Source organism: Dreissena polymorpha, chromosome 9 (genome assembly GCF_020536995.1).
Source record: "Dreissena polymorpha isolate Duluth1 chromosome 9, UMN_Dpol_1.0, whole genome shotgun sequence".
NCBI lineage: Eukaryota > Metazoa > Mollusca > Bivalvia > Myida > Dreissenidae > Dreissena > Dreissena polymorpha.
Window position 1 is genome coordinate 9,778,772 of NC_068363.1, and position 18,071 is coordinate 9,796,842.

The window sequence follows — 18,071 nt, forward strand, 5'->3', positions numbered from 1 at the left end:
GCTTATTTCAATGATTGGTGTTCTGATAATTGAGTCGTGTTCCGAGAAAACTGGGCATAATGCATGTTTGTAGTGTCATCCCAGATTAGCCTGTTCAGTCTGCATATGCTAATCAGGACGACACTTTTCGCCTAAATTCATTTTTGCTTAAAAGTGACTTCATTTAAATGAAAAATGTTATAAAAGCCGAAAGTGTCGTCTTGATTAGCCTGTGCAGACTGCACAGGCTAATGTGAGACGACACTTTACGCACATGCATTAAGCCCAGTTTTCTCAGAACATGACTCAGTTGTGCATTTGTGATCACAACACTGCAGCCACATGGTATTTCCTTTTGTGGATGTAATGTAGTTTACTTCAATGCAGGAAAATGCTAACTCAAGTTAACTTACCTTAAAAATACTTAAATGAAATTTTGTAACTAGTTTTATGCCCCCGAAGGAGGGCATATAGTGATCGCACTGTCCGTTTGTCTGTCCGTCCCACTTTGCATTTAGATTTCGAAAAATGCTCGTAACTATGTCGCTTCAGATAGCAATTTCAAATTTGGCATGCATGTGTATATAAACAAAGCCTTTCCATACACACACAAATTTTGACCCCTGTGACCTTGACCTTGAACTAAGGGTCCGCGTTTAGGTTTCGAAATCTGCATTTAGGTTTCGAAAAAAGCTCATAACTTCTATCAAGCGTTAATAGGGGGCATTAGTCATCCTATGGTGACAGCTCTTGTTCTTCTTACCTGAAAACTAACTAATGACCTCATGAGTAAAGATTATTTTCCTCTAGACCATCATTTGTTATGATGGTAATAGGTGATACTTCCACTAGCCAGGATATGGGGGTTTTAGTAAGTGTTAAGACTGCATCGCCAATCCCCCACTGTAGCCACTGAATGTGTAAATACATGTACTCAGATACCAATTTTAATCAGTTGTGTAACATTTTTGCATGAGTGTTGTAAAAAAGAACTTTAACAAGAGTTCCGCGGTCAGAGATGACCGCATTGAAGCCGGATTTTTTATTTAAATGACAGGAAAGTACCTTTCGTGTTTTTGTCAATGCAATACTTAAATTACTGAAATATTGTTCAAAGGTCAAAATGAAATGTAAGTACTTTTCAAGGCATGAGCAAACCTTGTGTTATGTTTTGAATGCATGCATATACATGAACAACAATAACATTTAAGGTCACAAACCTGCAAACCTTTACGTCAAGTTTGAGATTCTAGGTCCAAGCATACCAAAGTTATAACAATTTTAACATTTTAACATTGAAGGTCACAGTGACCTTGACCTTCAAATGAATGACATTGAAATGAGCAGTGGTGATCTTCTAGTACTGGCCAACCTTTATGTCAAGTTTGAAGACTCTAGGTACAAGCATACCAAAGTTATAACATGGAATAAGAACTTTAACATTTTTACCTACCAAAGTTATAAGAACTTTAACATTTTTACATTCAAGGTCACAGTGACCTTGACCTTAGAATGAATGACCTTGAAATGACCAGTGGTCATCTAAGTGTGCTTGCAAACCTTCATGTCAAGTTTGAAGACTCTATGTCCAAGCATACCAAAGTTATAACAATTTTAACATTTTAACATTTAAGGTCACAGTGACCTTGACCTTCAAATGAATGACCTTGAAATGTCCAGTGGTTACTTACTAGTTCTGGCCAACCTTCATGTCAAGTTTCAAGACTCTAGGTCCAAGCATACCAAAGTTATAACATGAAATAAGAACTTTAACATTTTTACATTCAAGGTCACAGTGACCTTGACCTTCAAATGAATGACCTTGAAATGTCCAGTGGTTACTTACTAGTTCTGGCCAACCTTCATGTCAAGTTTCAAGACTCTAGGTCCAAGCATACCAAAGTTATAACAACTTTAACATTTTTACATTCAAGGTCACAGTGACCTTGACCTTCAAATGAATGACCTTGAAATGTCCAGTGGTTACTTACTAGTTCTGGCCAACCTTCATGTCAAGTTTCAAGACTCTAGGTCCAAGCATACCAAAGTTATAACAACTTTAACATTTTTATATTGAAGGTCACAGTGACCTTCACCTTCAAATGAATGACCTTGAAATGACCAGTGGTCATCTGTTAATCCTGGCCAACCTTCATGTCAAGTTTGAAGACTCTAGGTCCAAGCATACCAAAGTTATACCATGAAATAAGAACTTTAACATTTTTACATTCAAGGTCACAGTGACCTTGACCTTCAAATGAATGACCTTGAAATGACCAGTGGTTACTAACTAGTTATGGCCAACCTTCATGTCAAGTTTCAAGACTCTAGGTCCAAGCATACCAAAGTTATAACAACTTTAACATTTTTTATATTGAAGGTCACAGTGACCTTGACCTTCAAATGAATGACCTTGAAATGACCAGTGGTCATCTGTTAATCCTGGCCAACCTTCATGTCAAGTTTGAAGACTCTAGGTCCAAGCATACCAAAGTTATACCATGAAATAAGAACTTTAACATTTTCGAGCACGCCGCCCGCCCGCCCGCCCCCCCGCCCGCCCGACAACATCAATCTATAAGCCGAGATTTTTTCGAAAAAAATCCGGCTAACTATAAATGAACTCAGATATTTCAAAGCAGAAACAAAATGCATATATTACTGAATATTTGAGATTATATAATGTCTGCTGTATTCTCTTATTACCTCAATTTTTGCTCCTCATGGATGTAATTTTCTGTCTTTACATATTAATTCACATGTTTAAAACTGACTGAGACAAAAATAAGTGTCCACAACAATACATCTTCGTAGAATTTATTTGCAAATGAATTTATCATTTTCATATGAAATCAATATATTTTAAATGTACACCATGTACAAACAAAATTGACACACTTCATAAACTATAAGTATACAAAACATTTAACATAATGTAAGTAATGTGTGAAAAGTCACCAGGTATGTTAACAGATCAGAATCACATATTCCTATAAGATGTGTCGTGCGAAAGCGGGTCTTGCGCCATATGGCATCCAAGTAGCTGCAGACCAGCCTGCCCAATCATAAAGCTTTGCCAGTAGCTATGCTGTCCACCTTTAATACTTTTCCCGATCAGAAGCAAAGTAAAAATGGCTATGTGCAAACAGCATAAAAACAGAACAGACTGCGAGTTACTCAGGGTCTGTTCAGGTATTATGCTGTTTGCTTCTAATCAGTATCTAAGGGTTAGAAATGAAGCCTTTAAAACTTGAATCTAGTAAGGTCTTTAATTAAATTTAACCCTGTTTCTAAGGGACTACAAATGTTTCAAAATAAACATCTAAGACAAGTGGTAAAGGCCCCTACTAAAGGGTTAAGTCACACAACCTTTTGTGGTGGAGGACAGGGAAGCCCCAGACAAGACTGCCTGGGCAGGTATGAACCTACACTGGCTTGGAGGACAGGGAAGCCCCAGACAAGACTGCCTGGGCAGGTATGAACCAACACTGGCTGGGAGGACAGGGAAGCCCCAGACGAGACTGCCTGGGCAGGTATATACCTACACTGGCTGCATATGGCATAGGACTCATTGACACAGGACGCAGCTCATATTCGTTCTGAAATGTGTAATAGCTGCAACAACACCACTAATTCATTTGAAGTAATATTATTGTCAGAAATGTTATAAAAAGAATTTTTATGATACCTTGTATATTTCAACAGAATTTCATCTTTAAAAGTTTCAACTACTAATGTATAATGAAAATGAACAGATCCATGAACTTCATGATAAAAAAATAAGAGAATTCCTGTAATAACACGTATAATCCAAATCATGCTGACTTGAAGGAAGTCTGACATGGATGCTTAACTGTTAACAATTGAGTGCATGGCAAACATAATTAAAATACCTGTAACAATTACTTTGCATTCAAACAAAATGCACAATTCATTCTAAGAATGAAGAATAAAAAAATATCCTTGCTTTAACACACACTTGTTTGTGCATTAGCAAATATGCAAGGCTGCGATGTGTATCAGGGTATTGTCAGAGATAAGTATCATGTGGAAAAAGAACTGCTAATTTTTTTGCATTGATAAAAGTGCATTCATGGACATGAAGCCTTTTCAAAACATACCACTTTCAAGAGCACTATTTTTCTACTAGTGTAGTAAAGCTTTGGTTGGTAACTATAGGTCCATAACTTACATTCAAACAGTACTAAGCAGTTCAATCATGAAGACAAACAAATCAACATGTAACAGTGAGATCATACAAAAAAAGTCCAATCTCTTGTCCATTTAAAATTTGAGCCAGCAGTATAAATAATCATTACACAAACTAATATAGTTTTTCATGTCAATAACACACACAAATCCAAGGATTTATAAACACGGTGCCAGAAAAACAGGAATGCTACCCTTCATTTATATAACCGTATCCAACTTTATATAATAACCACTGTTTCCAACTTAGTCTTCATGTAATGGACAATCGTCAGTTACACACAGCTGAGCCACAGATGTTGAACCCATTTATGCCTAGTGGACTCTCCAATCCTTTTAAATTGGATCAATTTATTTCCAAAATTAGGGATGTCTAGTATAATTATTCCTATATTTAGAATATTTCTTACAGAAATTCCTTTAAGCAAACAGCGTAGACCCAGATAAGACACCGCATCATGCGGCGTCTCATCTGGGTCTACGCTGTTTGCCAAGGCCTTCTTTCTAGACGCTAGGCACAAATGGGTAAACCTGTTACCCGTTGTTGGATCGTAAAAGTTTGATCAATATTACTTGAATAAACAATCATCTATCATCTTCCATTTATTATATGAACATATCATGATACTAATTGTCTTGAGATGCAAGTGCTTTCTGACAGAAAACTACAACCTTTGTGTAACCTTTAAACCAAACTGTATTCCAATAGTCAAATGTTTCAGTTCTGGTTTCTTTTGTGTTGTTTTTTTAAATGCCAGAATCAGTCTTTGAGTACACAGTACTAAACTGTATTCATATATTGATGGACAACTTAAGGTTAATTTCTTAACAACAAATTGAAGTTGATGATCATACTCAATAACTTTATTTTTATACTTTTCCCGATCTTTTAGAACATGCAGTTATTCATCAATTAAGACTTAAATATGCTTTCAAAAACACAATAATTATATAACTTATGTTTTTGGCCACTAAAATACTGCTACGGTTTTTGTGTGTAAGTATATCCTGAAAACAATCGAAGTAAATAATATTTTTGTCAAATTCATCTTTTATCAAAAAAATAACTGGAACCAGCCAATACAATCAGGAAGGCGAAAAACAAAAACAGCAATAATCAATATTTAGGCGTAATTTATACAGTAGAAGGAGGGCTAGATCTCAAGAATGGTATTTATTAGGGCTCACATGGGTCAAAAATATTCTTCAGGTCGGGTCGGCAGGTCAAAATTTAAATACCCTAGATAATTCGGGTCAGGTCAAATAATACATAAGTTAATTAAAACAAACAAATTCGTTGAATTGATATCCCCTGCCAATATGCTTCTGGACACAAAAGTATTATATTGGACACTCAAAAAAGCATTTTTCAAGATACAAAGGGCCATAACTCCGTTATTAGCAGATGGTGTACAATACCATTTGGCATGCACCATCCTCTTATCCATATATATACTCATACCAAGTTTCAATGAAATCCCCCAAAGCACTTCCAAGATATGGCTCCATACACACAAAAAAAAGCATTTTTTAAGATACAAAGGGCCATAACTCTGTTATTAACTGATGGTGTACAATGCAATTTGGCGTGCATCATCATCTTATCCATATACATACTCATACCAAGTTTCAATGAAATCCGCCAAAGCACTTCCAAGATATGGCTTTGTACGGAAAGACAGACAACGCTAAAACAATATCCCTGCGCCTATGGCGGGGGATAATAAAAATACACTAATTGTCATAGCATGTTTTAGCATTCTTAATATTCAACTGTTTGTCAAGTATATTGTTTAGAGAATTAAACTTGTTTTGATTTATTTAAAACGAATGAAACTGAACTGCATATAACTATTTATTAGGTTTACACAGCGTTTTGAACCTAATCAGCAGATGTTAGTATTACTTGAAATAGCGATCAAAAGTGCATGTATAGGAAAAGCAAAAATAAAGCTTGTCTTCTTCTGAGTAGGGAAGCCAAAATAACTTTCACTGTAAGCTTTAGCTGCCTTTTCTACTTTAAAGTCAATATATTTTATAATACAAGTTTCGTCTTTTTGAACATCGCCATTTTGGGATGTGAATAACAAACTAAACTCGACGTTAGTGCTTTTGGTGCTTCACTGCTTTTCATTTATGACTATTTGTAATAACAACACTGCTTAAAATGATAAACGATGTAATTTTACTTCACTTGTTTAAAAGAGATAATTCAACTACAGTTCAACATGTAATCTTGTACTTCGTAGCTTGTGACCCAAACCGGTATCGTTCTCAGAAACTTTGACCCGGATCCGCGGGAATAATTTGACCCACATATTCAATTTTTTTGTGGGTACCTATTTGAGCACTGGTATTTATGACACTAGACATTTTCTGTAATTCAACTGACTATTGATTTTTTCTTTCCAAATTAGCACTCTTTCGTTTTGCTGTTACATGCTATTATTTTGTGTTATTTCTTTATAATAAAAAATCTGGACATTAAATTTATATTGAAACAATTATTTATGTCAGTTAATATGTATGCCTGAATAATGCAATACCTTTGAAAAATTTCTTAAATATGTTTTTCGGACATTCAAAGACAAACATAATGTGATATATAGATTGCCAGTGGCCGACTACCTAAGCAATGTTAACCCTTTGTATGCTGGGAACTTTGTCCTCTGCTAAAATGCTGAATTTCTAAAATTTGCATTCTATTTGATTTTTTTCAAAGAATACTATCATAATAGCAAACAGTTTGGATCCTTATGAGACACCACATTCTGTGGCGTCTCATCTGGATCCAAACTGTTTGCAAAGGCCTTCAAAATTCGGTTCCAGCACTGAAAGAGTTAACTTGCTTACAGATAGGTTTCTTTCAGAAAACAGTCAATGAAATTACTATTAATATACTTTTTCAATGTTTATCAATATAATACAAATCTTCCTTTACGACTATCAGACTTAGTCAATGCTGCCTTCCGAAGTAAATTTTCAAGATTTTGGGACACCTCAACTTCTATCCACAATTCTATCCACCATTTTATCCACACAATTAACTACACAAGACCAGCTTATCACAGCTGACCGATCCTTGAAATCTGTGCTAACAAAATGACGCACACTGTTCTAGCATATCACAGCTGTTTCATTGACAAACAATAACTGCTGATTCCTGCATCAGAACGAGTAAATAAAGCACTTTTACAAAATCCTATCCTTCCAACCTTCATCATTTTAAGAACGTTCTATAGAGTGTTTCGGTTTTAGCTAAAGTTTTGTCTTGCTCCATTAAAAACAGAAGGTCCCTGAGGTTAACTCTCTTCACTCGTGGTCGTAAACTCTGCAAACAAAAATAAACAAATCATTAAAATTCTGAAATGCAACCAGGATCATGGGTCATGATATAATACCTCTGAAAAAGTTTACAAGTAACCAGTACTTTTACATGAATAATACAAATAATGTATTTTGGTTAACAGTTAAATGATGCACACTCAAATGAACATTATTGTCACCCCTTTTTATGTCCCCCACTATAGTAGTGGGGACATATTGTTATGTCCCCCACTATAGTAGTGGGGGACATATTGTTTTTTCCCTGTCTGTTGGTCTGTTGGTCTGTCTGTTGGTCTGTCTGTTTGCGCCAACTTTAACATTTTGCAATAACTTTTGCTATATTGAAGATAGCAACTTCATATTTGGCATGCATGTGTATCTCATGAAGCTGCACATTTTGAGTGGTGAAAGGTCAAGGTAAAGGTCATCCTTCAAGGTCAGAGGTCAAATATATGTGGCCAAAATCGCTCATTTCATGAATACTTTTGCAATATTGAAGATAGCAACTTGATATTTGGCATGCATGTGTATCTCATGGAGCTGCACATTTTGAGTGGTGAAAGGTCAAGGTCATCCTTCAAGGTCAGAGGTCAAATATATGTGGCCCAAATCGCTTATTTTATAAATACCTTTGCAATATTGAAGATAGCAACTTGATATTTGGCATGCATGTGCATCTCATGGAGCTGCACATTTTAAGTGGTGAAAGGTCAAGGTCATCCTTCAAGGTCAGAGGTCAAATATATGTGGCCCAAATCGCTTATTTTATGAATACTTTTGCAATATTGAAGATAGCAACTTGATATTTGGCATGCATGTGTATCTCATGGAGCTGCACATTTTGAGTGGTGCAAGGTCACGGTCAATGTCATCCTTCACAATGTCAAGGTCATCCTACAAGGTCAAACATCATATAGGGGGACATTGTGTTTCACAAACACATCTTGTTTTAATTCTGCAACACTGATTCCCATAAGCCATGAACCTAAAAACATATTAAATAATAAAAAGGCAAACAATCAAAACTTAAACATATGTGTCTTGTTCTGTGAAAACTGGGCATAATGCATGTGCGTAAAGTGTCGTCCCCAATTAGCCTGTGCAGTCAACACAGGCTTATCAGGGATGACACTTTCCGCCAAACTTGATTTTAAGTAAGGAGGGACTTCCTTGAAACTAAAAATACCATAGAAGTGCAAAGTGTTGTCCCTGATTAGCCTGTGCGGACTGCACAGACTTAGCTGGGACAACAATTTACCCACATGCATTAAGCCCAGTTTTCTCAAAACGCGTCACATATCTGAAGATAAGTTGTTCACTACTTGAAAACTTGATTTATACACCTCCGGACTAAAATGTCAGAAAACAAGACCATCTGAAAATCGTTCCATTAAACATGCATGTTTTTAGGCCTCTCAAATACCACTGTCAAATGTATGTTTTTTTCTCCTTTGAAGACGAATGACAAAACAAACACATGTCAAAAGACATATACTTATTTATTAGGAAATTTGCAATTAACAAATAGAGAAGTCAGTGTAACAAAAGTAAAATTGCCCATGTCGTAAGTTTCAAAGTAAGGTTTTCAAACAAATTATATATGAATTTCTTTAACTTTCCATACCGGGTAATAAGGTTTTGCAACAAAATCCTTTCTAAGTGCACTCAGATATATATAAGAGCATGCTGAAAATATTCACAGAAGATATTAGCTAGAGTACATGTACTTACAGATTTAGAAGAGGAGGAAGAGGAGGTGGAGGAGGTTGGCCCATTTGTCATACTACTGGATGCATTCTGTAATGTACAATCAATTAATACACCAACATTCTTTGAAAATACTGTTGGCCATTATGTCACACGACAACAATCATTGTCTTTAATCCTTTCCACTCAGATGCAAAGTGAAAATGGCTATGTGCAAACAGCATTAAAACAGAACAGCCTGCAAGTAACTCGCAGTCTGTTCAGGTTGTATGCTGTTTGCTAATTATCAGTATCCAAGGGTTGGAAATAAAGCATTTTAAACTTGAATATAGTAAGAAAGTTCTTTTATCAAATTTGATTTTCTAAGGGACTGCAAATGTGTTAAATACGTATCTAAGTGGGGTAAAGGGTTAAACATCTATGAATGTGTCCTGACATTTTTTCAAATATGCTTAAACCTCTGTACATATGCCACGATTTATAAGCTTCGTCATACATAAATGGGTCTAATGTCACATGCAGAGTCTGGTCAGAATGTATGCTCTCCGCTTTCCAGTCACGCAAGGTTTCATGGTCTTGTATGCCGACAGCCGAAAATGGGTCTTATACCATATAGGGCCAGAATAGCTCCAGCCCAGCCTGCACATTTAGCCAGTCTGGTCAGGAGCTTTTCTGGCCGTATTTGGTATAAGACCCATTTTGGCATGAAGCAGGTCATCTGTTTATTCCATCTTAGCCCTAAAACTAACATTTTAGCTAAGTTACATCAAATAAGAGATTTATTGTGAATTATATATTTTGGTTATGAGCTCACAAAATATAAATGGCTTACATAAGAAACGAGCTGTAATGCAATTAACATAAATTATTTGTCAAGTGAGTCAAGCAATACACTCTTTTTGGTAAGCCCTGCCTATCATATGAGTCGTGTTCTGAGAAAACTGGACATAATGCTTGGGCGTAAAGTCTCGTCCCAGATAAGCCTGTGCAGTCCGCACAGGCTAATCAGGGACAACACGGCTTAAATTGGATTTTTGCTAAAAAGAGACTTCATTTAAACGAAAAAATGTCATAAAAGCGGAAAGTGTTGTCCCTGATTAGCACCTACATGCATTATGCCCAGTTGTCTCAGTACACGACTTATATTATTCAAACATTTATAAAGGACTCCTAATAAGAACTAATCTTAACCTGTCCGATACATTCTCCTTACACTCATAAATAAATACAAAGTTCTAGTTACAGCGGACTCATCCAGTTTCCGTTTCTTCCGAGGTCCTATTGCTGCCAGAGCTGTTAGATTTGCCTCCCGTTGACGCACTTCCTCCATTTCTGCTTGCTGCAGCTGAAAAATGAAAACAAAACCATTACATCAGTTGAACATGCTCTTTACTCTGTGTTAAGACATTGTGTTTCACATTTTAACAAGGGCTGTTTGTAAAACATGCATGCCCCTCATATGGGCTGTCAGTTGTAGTAGCAGCCATTGTGTGAATATGTTTTTTGGCACTTTGACCTTGACCTTTGACCTAGTGACCTGAAAATCAATAGGGGTCATCTGCGAGTCATGATCAATGTACCTATGAAGTTTCATGATCCTAGGCGTAAGCTTTCTTGTGTTATCATCCGGAAACCATTTTACTGTGTCAAGTCACTGTGACCTTGACCTTTGACCTAGTGACCTGAAAGTCAATAGGGGCCATCTGCGAGTCATGATCAATGTACCTATGAAGTTTCATGATCCTAGGCGTAAGCGTTCTTGAGTTATCATCCGGAAACCATTTCTCTAAGTTGAGTCACCGTGACCTTGACCTTTGACCTAGTGACCTGAAAATCAATAGGGGTCATCTGCGAGTCATGATCAATGTACCTATGAAGTTTCATGATCCTAGACATAAGCATTCTTGAGTTATCATCCGGAAATCATTTTACTATTTTGGCTCACCGTGACCTTGACCTTTGACCTAGTGACCTCAAAATCAATAGGGGTCATCTGCGAGTCATGATCAATGTACCTATGAAGTTTCATGATCCTAGGCCTAAGCGTTCTTGAGTTATTATCCGGAAACCATCTGGTGGACGGACATACGGACCGACATGAGCAAAACAATATACCCCCTCTTCTTCAAAGGGGGGCATAAATATCATCTAGTCATTAAGTTGGTGACACTGTTGTTGTTTTTTGTATCTTTTTCTCAATTACATGACTCTTAGAAATTCATTTTCGTTCAGTACAAAATTAACAGTCACTTTTCATTGTTATTCAACTACACCATTTCTGTTGTGCATTTGCATTCTGTCATTCTTGTGAGTTTGCATTTGATTATTATCTATTCTGTATCTCAGCAAGCCTAATTTATTTGGCCCATTAATTTACAACTGCCTTTCACAACAATGTATCTCTTCTTACATTACACAATCGCTTTTTGTAAGCAAACCTCAGCAAATCAACATAAAATTTAAGACTTACATCTTTGGCCCTCTGTTTAAGCTTAAGATGTTCTGGATCTTCGTGCTTTGAACGTGACTGGAACAGAAAACCACATCAACTTTTGCTTTACCCTTTCCCCATCAGAAGCAAAGTGAAAATGGCCACCAGCTTAAAACCAGAACAGCCTGCCAGTAACTTGCAGTCTGTTCAGGTTTTATGCTGTTTGCTGCTCATCAGTATCTGTTTGCTGCTCATCAGTATCTAAGAGTTGGAAATGAAGCCTTTTAAACTTTAATATAGTAAGACAGGCCTTTAATTAAATTCAACTTTCTAAGGGACTACAAATGCGTCAAAATATGTTTCTAAGTGGTAATGGGTAAATATAAAGACTGTGTTTAAAATAGTCAATATTACGCTTATATTTTTCTCAAAACTGGCTTTTCCCGTTATTTCTTTTAAAATAAAGCAAGCCCCCCCCCCAGATGAAAAACCCAACCCGTCCTACCTTGGCGGCCCTCCGAAGCATTTCCTTCTCCTGCTCATCGTGCCGTTTACGTTCCAGTACATCCAGCTCCTCCAGAAACTTCAGCTGCCCTTTCACATCCACAGATAAAGCAAACGTTTCGTTGATCTGCATGAACAAATGTATATAAATGTACAATTAGAATCCTGCATAATCCCATTACTGTGTTGGGTGAAGCGGCTAAAATATTTAATATCAGAGTCGTCTTTGAGCAAATAGCCATGTTTTTTTAACAATCAGAAATCATAGAAACACAATTTCATAATATTCCCTGTAAGTTACATGATAACTGGGGAAAAACGAAAGTGTTCAAATGCTGTTAATATAGAAATATAATGAAAACTTCCTAGCCTCATGGCGGCCATGATTTTCTGTTGACATGAATCATATATCACATGGTGGAAAAATCATAAGAATAAATGTTCTGTAGAATTAGCAAATCAATGTAACTTGAGTCATTGGATGCGCATGACCCAGATAAAAAACTTTCTAGATAATTGCAAGATAAACATTTTGACCAATAATCATCAAGATAAAGTCATAAATGTGGCCTTTAGATATGGAAGGGTTTATCCGCCAGTACATGCTTATTGCTAAATGACAATTTCATATTTCTAAATGACAATTGTTATTGCTTATTGACAACTCCAATTTGACATATTACAACTTGCATTTGAATTCTGTTATATTACAATTGTATGTTTGTTTCTTGCATTTGCTGTAGAAACAACTCATCGTTCATGCGCCTTAAGGCTTATGTTAAGTCCCTTTATGAATACCATTTGTTTTTGGTGTAATGAAATTTGCGTTCAGCTTTGCAATATTGAACTGTTAATGTATACTACTGCTATTTACTTCTGTGCTTGCCTCAGTACATTTTACTTTGTTGTTGCATCAATGATCTTGCTATGTATGTACAGTGTCATTTTAATACATGGAACAAATAATAAATTTGACGTTCTAGCGCAAATTATTATACTGGGAGACAACTCTGACAGGTGAACAATAATTTCCGGCGTGTAGACTACTTTTGTCGAAACAATTATATTGGCGCCCGAGCTTGTTTTGCTGATAGAACATTTTTATTCAGAAAAGTTTATTATAAAGAATATGATTACGCGTTTATGGTTGCGTTTATAGGTGCGTGCACAAGTGAGCGGTGGTTGTGTTTTGTGTGTTCATATGTGTCTCCATGCTTATAACGATTGTGCGAGAATATATTGCGAAGCCCCTTTTTACTTTGCGAGATTATAAGGGGAGCGGAGTTCCCGAAGGAAAACCCACCTGTCCAGTATGTGAGCAATAACTAAACCCACATGCACCGAGTGGGTTCTATCAAGTCCGCCTATGTGAGAAGAACACTCTAGCTTGATAGTCACGCAATACTCAAATCTGTCTGGACAAAGTGATCAAACACTAACAATGGTTGAACGCTCTGAGCACTTAGTAATTGTTAAATGAGAAATTAAGCACTTTGTGCACTGATTGCAAAATGGCGGGAAAAAATACACTCAGTTGGAAAATTAATACAAGTTAAGCTGGATCATCGACTTTCAACAACAAAAATGTGGCCATCGTGTGTTCTTTAGATAACAAGGCTATTGTCAAGCAATATGGTCCCCTACCAGCTCCACCATTGTCAGAAATTCAACCATTTTCATTAATATTTTTTTGGTTGCCATAGCAACCACAATTTTTGACGTTGGAACTAAATGAAATGACATGCATAATGTCCATATTGCCATCTTTCCAAATTGCAAGTTTCATGAAAATATATTACATGCGTGAAAAGACATTTATAGACATTCCTTTCGTTCTGCGTTGCACAGATGCATTTCCAAAATAATAAAGCCTTTGTAACGCTTTTCCTTGATTATTGTTAAAATACCAGTATTACTAACATAATGTTTATTATTCGCAATAATTTATAAAAGCGTGCTTGGCACAGTGGTAACCCTCTTGCTTTTGCTTCCACAGGACCCGGGTTCGAATCCCGGGGAAACATTATAGATTTGTTTGCAAACTTATTAAATGAGATTTTTCTAAACTGCGAAAATCTGTGAACAAGTCCCTTAAAATGATTTCTAAGATTAATGAAAAATGAAAATGACGTGAAAATCTTAGAAATTATTTAACTGGGTAAAGTCAACAAAATATCCATTGGCAATTCCAAAGTGCGCAGCTCTGTTAATAATTAACGTTCTGTGTGACTGAAACGCAAAACCAAAGTACTGAAATTTTAACCATGCATCGATTGGCTTGGGCACACGCAACTAGCCTGCTTCTGCCATTTTACTGACTCACAGAGACAGGGCTTTTTCAACAAAAATAGCTGGTGGTTGAATAGTAAACAAATAACTTGGAGTTTACTGATCCCGATATTTCTGGTTCTCCGCTTTATATGAATTACATATTACAAATTGTCATATCGCATTTGATTAACTTCATCTTGCATCATGCCTTGCAACATGCTTAGTGCATATTGCTTCTGTCTTATTGAATTGCTAGTGTAATTACTTGTGTAAAGTCGGAATGTACAAACAGTATGTTGGTAACGAATAGCACAATACAAAAAGTATTTGTCATACACCAACATGTAATTTTAATATGTCAACATGGAGCTGTCGTTAAGCAATATGCATTTGTCATTAAGCAACATGAAATGACTGGCAGACATTCCCTTCCATAGAAGATGAAATGTTTGCACAGCAAATGTCACTAGGCAAAATGCGACTACCATGTATCAGAAAGTATATGCCAGTAGTTAAAATAAGAATGTCATTTAAAAGCATGCATGTTCTGTATTAAAATAAAAATGTCATTTAACAGAATGCATGTTCTGTATTAAAATAAGAATGTCATTTAACAGCATGCATGTTCTGTATTAAAATAAGAATGTCATTTAACAGCATGCATTTTCTGTATTAAAATAAGAATGTCATTTAACAGCATGCATGTTCTGTATTAAAATAAGAATGTCATTTAATTGCATGCATGTACTGTATTAAAATAAGAATGTCATTTAACAGCATGCATGTTCTGTATTAAAATAAGAATGTCATTTAACAGCTTGCATGTTCTTTTTTAAAATAAGAATGTCATTTAACAGCATGCATGTTCTGTATTTAAATAAGAATGTCATTTAACAGCATGCATGTTCTGTATTAAAATAAGAATGTCATTTAATCGCATGCATGTACTGTATTAAAATAAGAATGTCATTTAACAGCATGCATGTTCTGTATTAAAATAAGACTTATTAATTTCTGAATATAAATTAATAATATTTATTTTCGCGGAAACGAATGTTGTTTGCTGGTTTCTATAGATACGATTACGGATGTAACGTTATGTACGGAATGCTTTGGTTGAGTTCGTGAAAACAATGAAATTACGCATTTCCGTACCACGTGATATTACGTCATTACGCCTTTTGCAAACTGCCTGTGCTTTTGTTCGGATCGTAAACAAACTTAATTTAATTAAATCTCGAATCATCTGAAATAATGCCGCGTGGAACAAAGCGGAAATTACCGGAAAATGTGGAAGAGGTTGGTGAGGACGATACCCGGCTCTTACAACCGGACCCAGGTAGAGGCTTTATTGATTTTGAGAAGATAATAGATCTAAGGGCATCTAAAATCGTTCCTCCTATTAATACACGTAACGTTGAGGGGTGCGGTGTTAGCGGGGAATCAACTCTAAGTTTCCCGGTAATCGAAAATACACAAGTTCAATCTCTTGCTTCGGCTATTAATCAAGGTCAAAACATCATATAGTTGTCAGGAATTAACGCGCTTATCAAACGATGACTTGGCTGCGCACGTGCCAGCCGCATTGAAACAACAAATTTCTAGAGGCGAATATGTCAATTTGGCTTTACTGTTAAAAGGTGCCTTCGAATTATCCGCTTTTTGTAACGGTAGTGTTTTGCAACTTTCGGCAGAGGGCACTCTTGAACAGCGCCCTAAGGAGTGTAGGGATAAAATTCATAACATCGAACAGTGGTCGGACGCTTTCTTGATTTATGCGTCAATCTACCATAGCACGCGACGCGATAAAGTGCAGGAGATTTTGCATTAACTTTCCCTGTAATGACCTACTTAATCTCGCACCATCGCCGGTGAATAGCAAAATATTACGTGCATATTTAACATCGTATAATTTTACAGATCGAAATGACCTTTTTAATGTTTTTTACAAATGGGTTTTCAATGCATTATAACGGACCCAGAGTCAGTAGATTTAGTAACAAGAGCACCGCCTTGCGGGTGCAGACCGCTCATCTATTTTCTTTTTAAAGGTGAAGGGACTCTCATTTTCAATCACAAAGGAGGGAGGAGTGGAGTGTGATAATTTGTGAGATGATCTTAAAAAAAAAAAAAAAAAAAAAAAATCAAAAAAAAAAATTGGGGGGGGGGTGGGGGTATAGTGTGAGGGTGTGGTGGTCATTTGTGAGATGATCTTAAAAAAAAAAAAAAAAAAAAAAAAGGGGGGGGGGGGGGGGGGGGGGAGGGGGGGAGGGCACGGGGATGGTTTGGGTGAAGTCTATTGTGGTATGTCAGGTAAGAGTAGTTTCATCAAAGTATCAATCAAATCTAATCATAAATAAAGAAGTTATGGCAATTTTAGCAAAATTTAATAATTTGACCTTGAGAGTCAAGGTCATTTAAAGGTCAAAGTAAAATTCAAGTTGCCAGGTACAGTAACCTCATGATAGCATGTAAGTATTTGAAGTTTGAAAGCAATAGCCTTGATACTTCGAGTGGATCGAAACACAAAATTTAACCATATATTAAAAGTTACTAAGTCAAAAAAGGGCCATAATTCCATAACAATGACAACCAGAGTTATGCAACTTGTCCTTTTACTGTACCCTTATGATAGTTTGTGAGTGTTCCAAGTATGAAAGCAATATCTATGATACTTTAGGGGTAAAGTGGACCAAAACATAAATCTTAACCAAATTTTAAATTTTCTAAGTATAAAGGGCCCATAATTCCGTCCAAATGCCAGTCAGAGCTACATAACTTTGCCTGCACCGTCCCCTTATGATAGTTCATAAATCTTGCAAGTATGAAAGCAATAGCTTTGATACTGTAGGAATAAAGTGGACCTAAACACAAAACTTAATCAAATTTTCAATTTTCTAAGTATAAAAAGGGCACATAATTCTGTCAAAATGCCAGTCAGAGTTACATTACTTTGCCTGCACAGTCCCCTTATGATAGTTAGTAAGTGTTGCAAGTATGAAAGCAATAGCTTTGATGCTTAAGGAATAAAATGGACCTAAACACAAAACTTGACCAAAATTGTCAATTTTCTAAGTATAAAAAGGGCACATAATTCTGTCAAAATGCATGCCAGAGTTATCTAACTTTGCCTGCCCAGTCCCCTCATGATAGTAAGTAAGTGTACCAAGTTTGAATGCAATAGCATTGATACTTACTGAGAAAAGTGGAACTAAACGTAAAACTTAACCAAAATTTTCAATTTTTTAAGTATAAAAAGGGCACATAATTGTGTCAAAATGCACGCCAGAGTTATCTAACTTTGCCTGCCCAGTCCCCTCATGATAGTAAGTAAGTGTACCAAGTTTGAATGCAATAGCATTGATACTTTCTGAGAAAAGTGGACCTAAACGCAAAACTTAACCGGACGCCGACGCCAACGCCAACGCCGACGCCGACGCCAAGGTGATGACAATAGCTCATAATTTTTTTTCAAAAAATAGATGAGCTAAAAAATTAAAGTCTGCAATCGCAAATGCTGAAATAATTCAAGATAAGATAAATAAGGAGATTTTGGCGGGGAGGTTGGCTGGGCCTTTCAGCGAACAACCTTTTTCTAATTTCATGGTTTCCCAGTTGGCTTGGTGCCAAAAAAGACACCAGG

The 18,071-nt window shown here is 36.3% G+C and overlaps 1 protein-coding gene across 1 annotated transcript in view; it reads right to left on the reverse strand.

Annotated features, from left to right (window-relative positions):
* Positions 1 to 2,780: 2,780 nt before the first annotated feature.
* Positions 2,781 to 18,071, reverse strand: part of LOC127846560 (transcription initiation factor TFIID subunit 4-like) — a 62,284-nt gene continuing 46,993 nt past the window's right edge. Inside the window, exons 10-14 of the mRNA XM_052377946.1 lie at positions 12,159 to 12,284; positions 11,693 to 11,749; positions 10,466 to 10,567; positions 9,247 to 9,312; positions 2,781 to 7,519 (exon numbers count right to left, since the gene is read on the reverse strand). Coding sequence (XP_052233906.1) covers positions 7,409 to 7,519; positions 9,247 to 9,312; positions 10,466 to 10,567; positions 11,693 to 11,749; positions 12,159 to 12,284 — 462 coding nt within the window. The 3' untranslated portion in view covers positions 2,781 to 7,408. The remainder of the gene's footprint in view (positions 7,520 to 9,246; positions 9,313 to 10,465; positions 10,568 to 11,692; positions 11,750 to 12,158; positions 12,285 to 18,071) is intronic.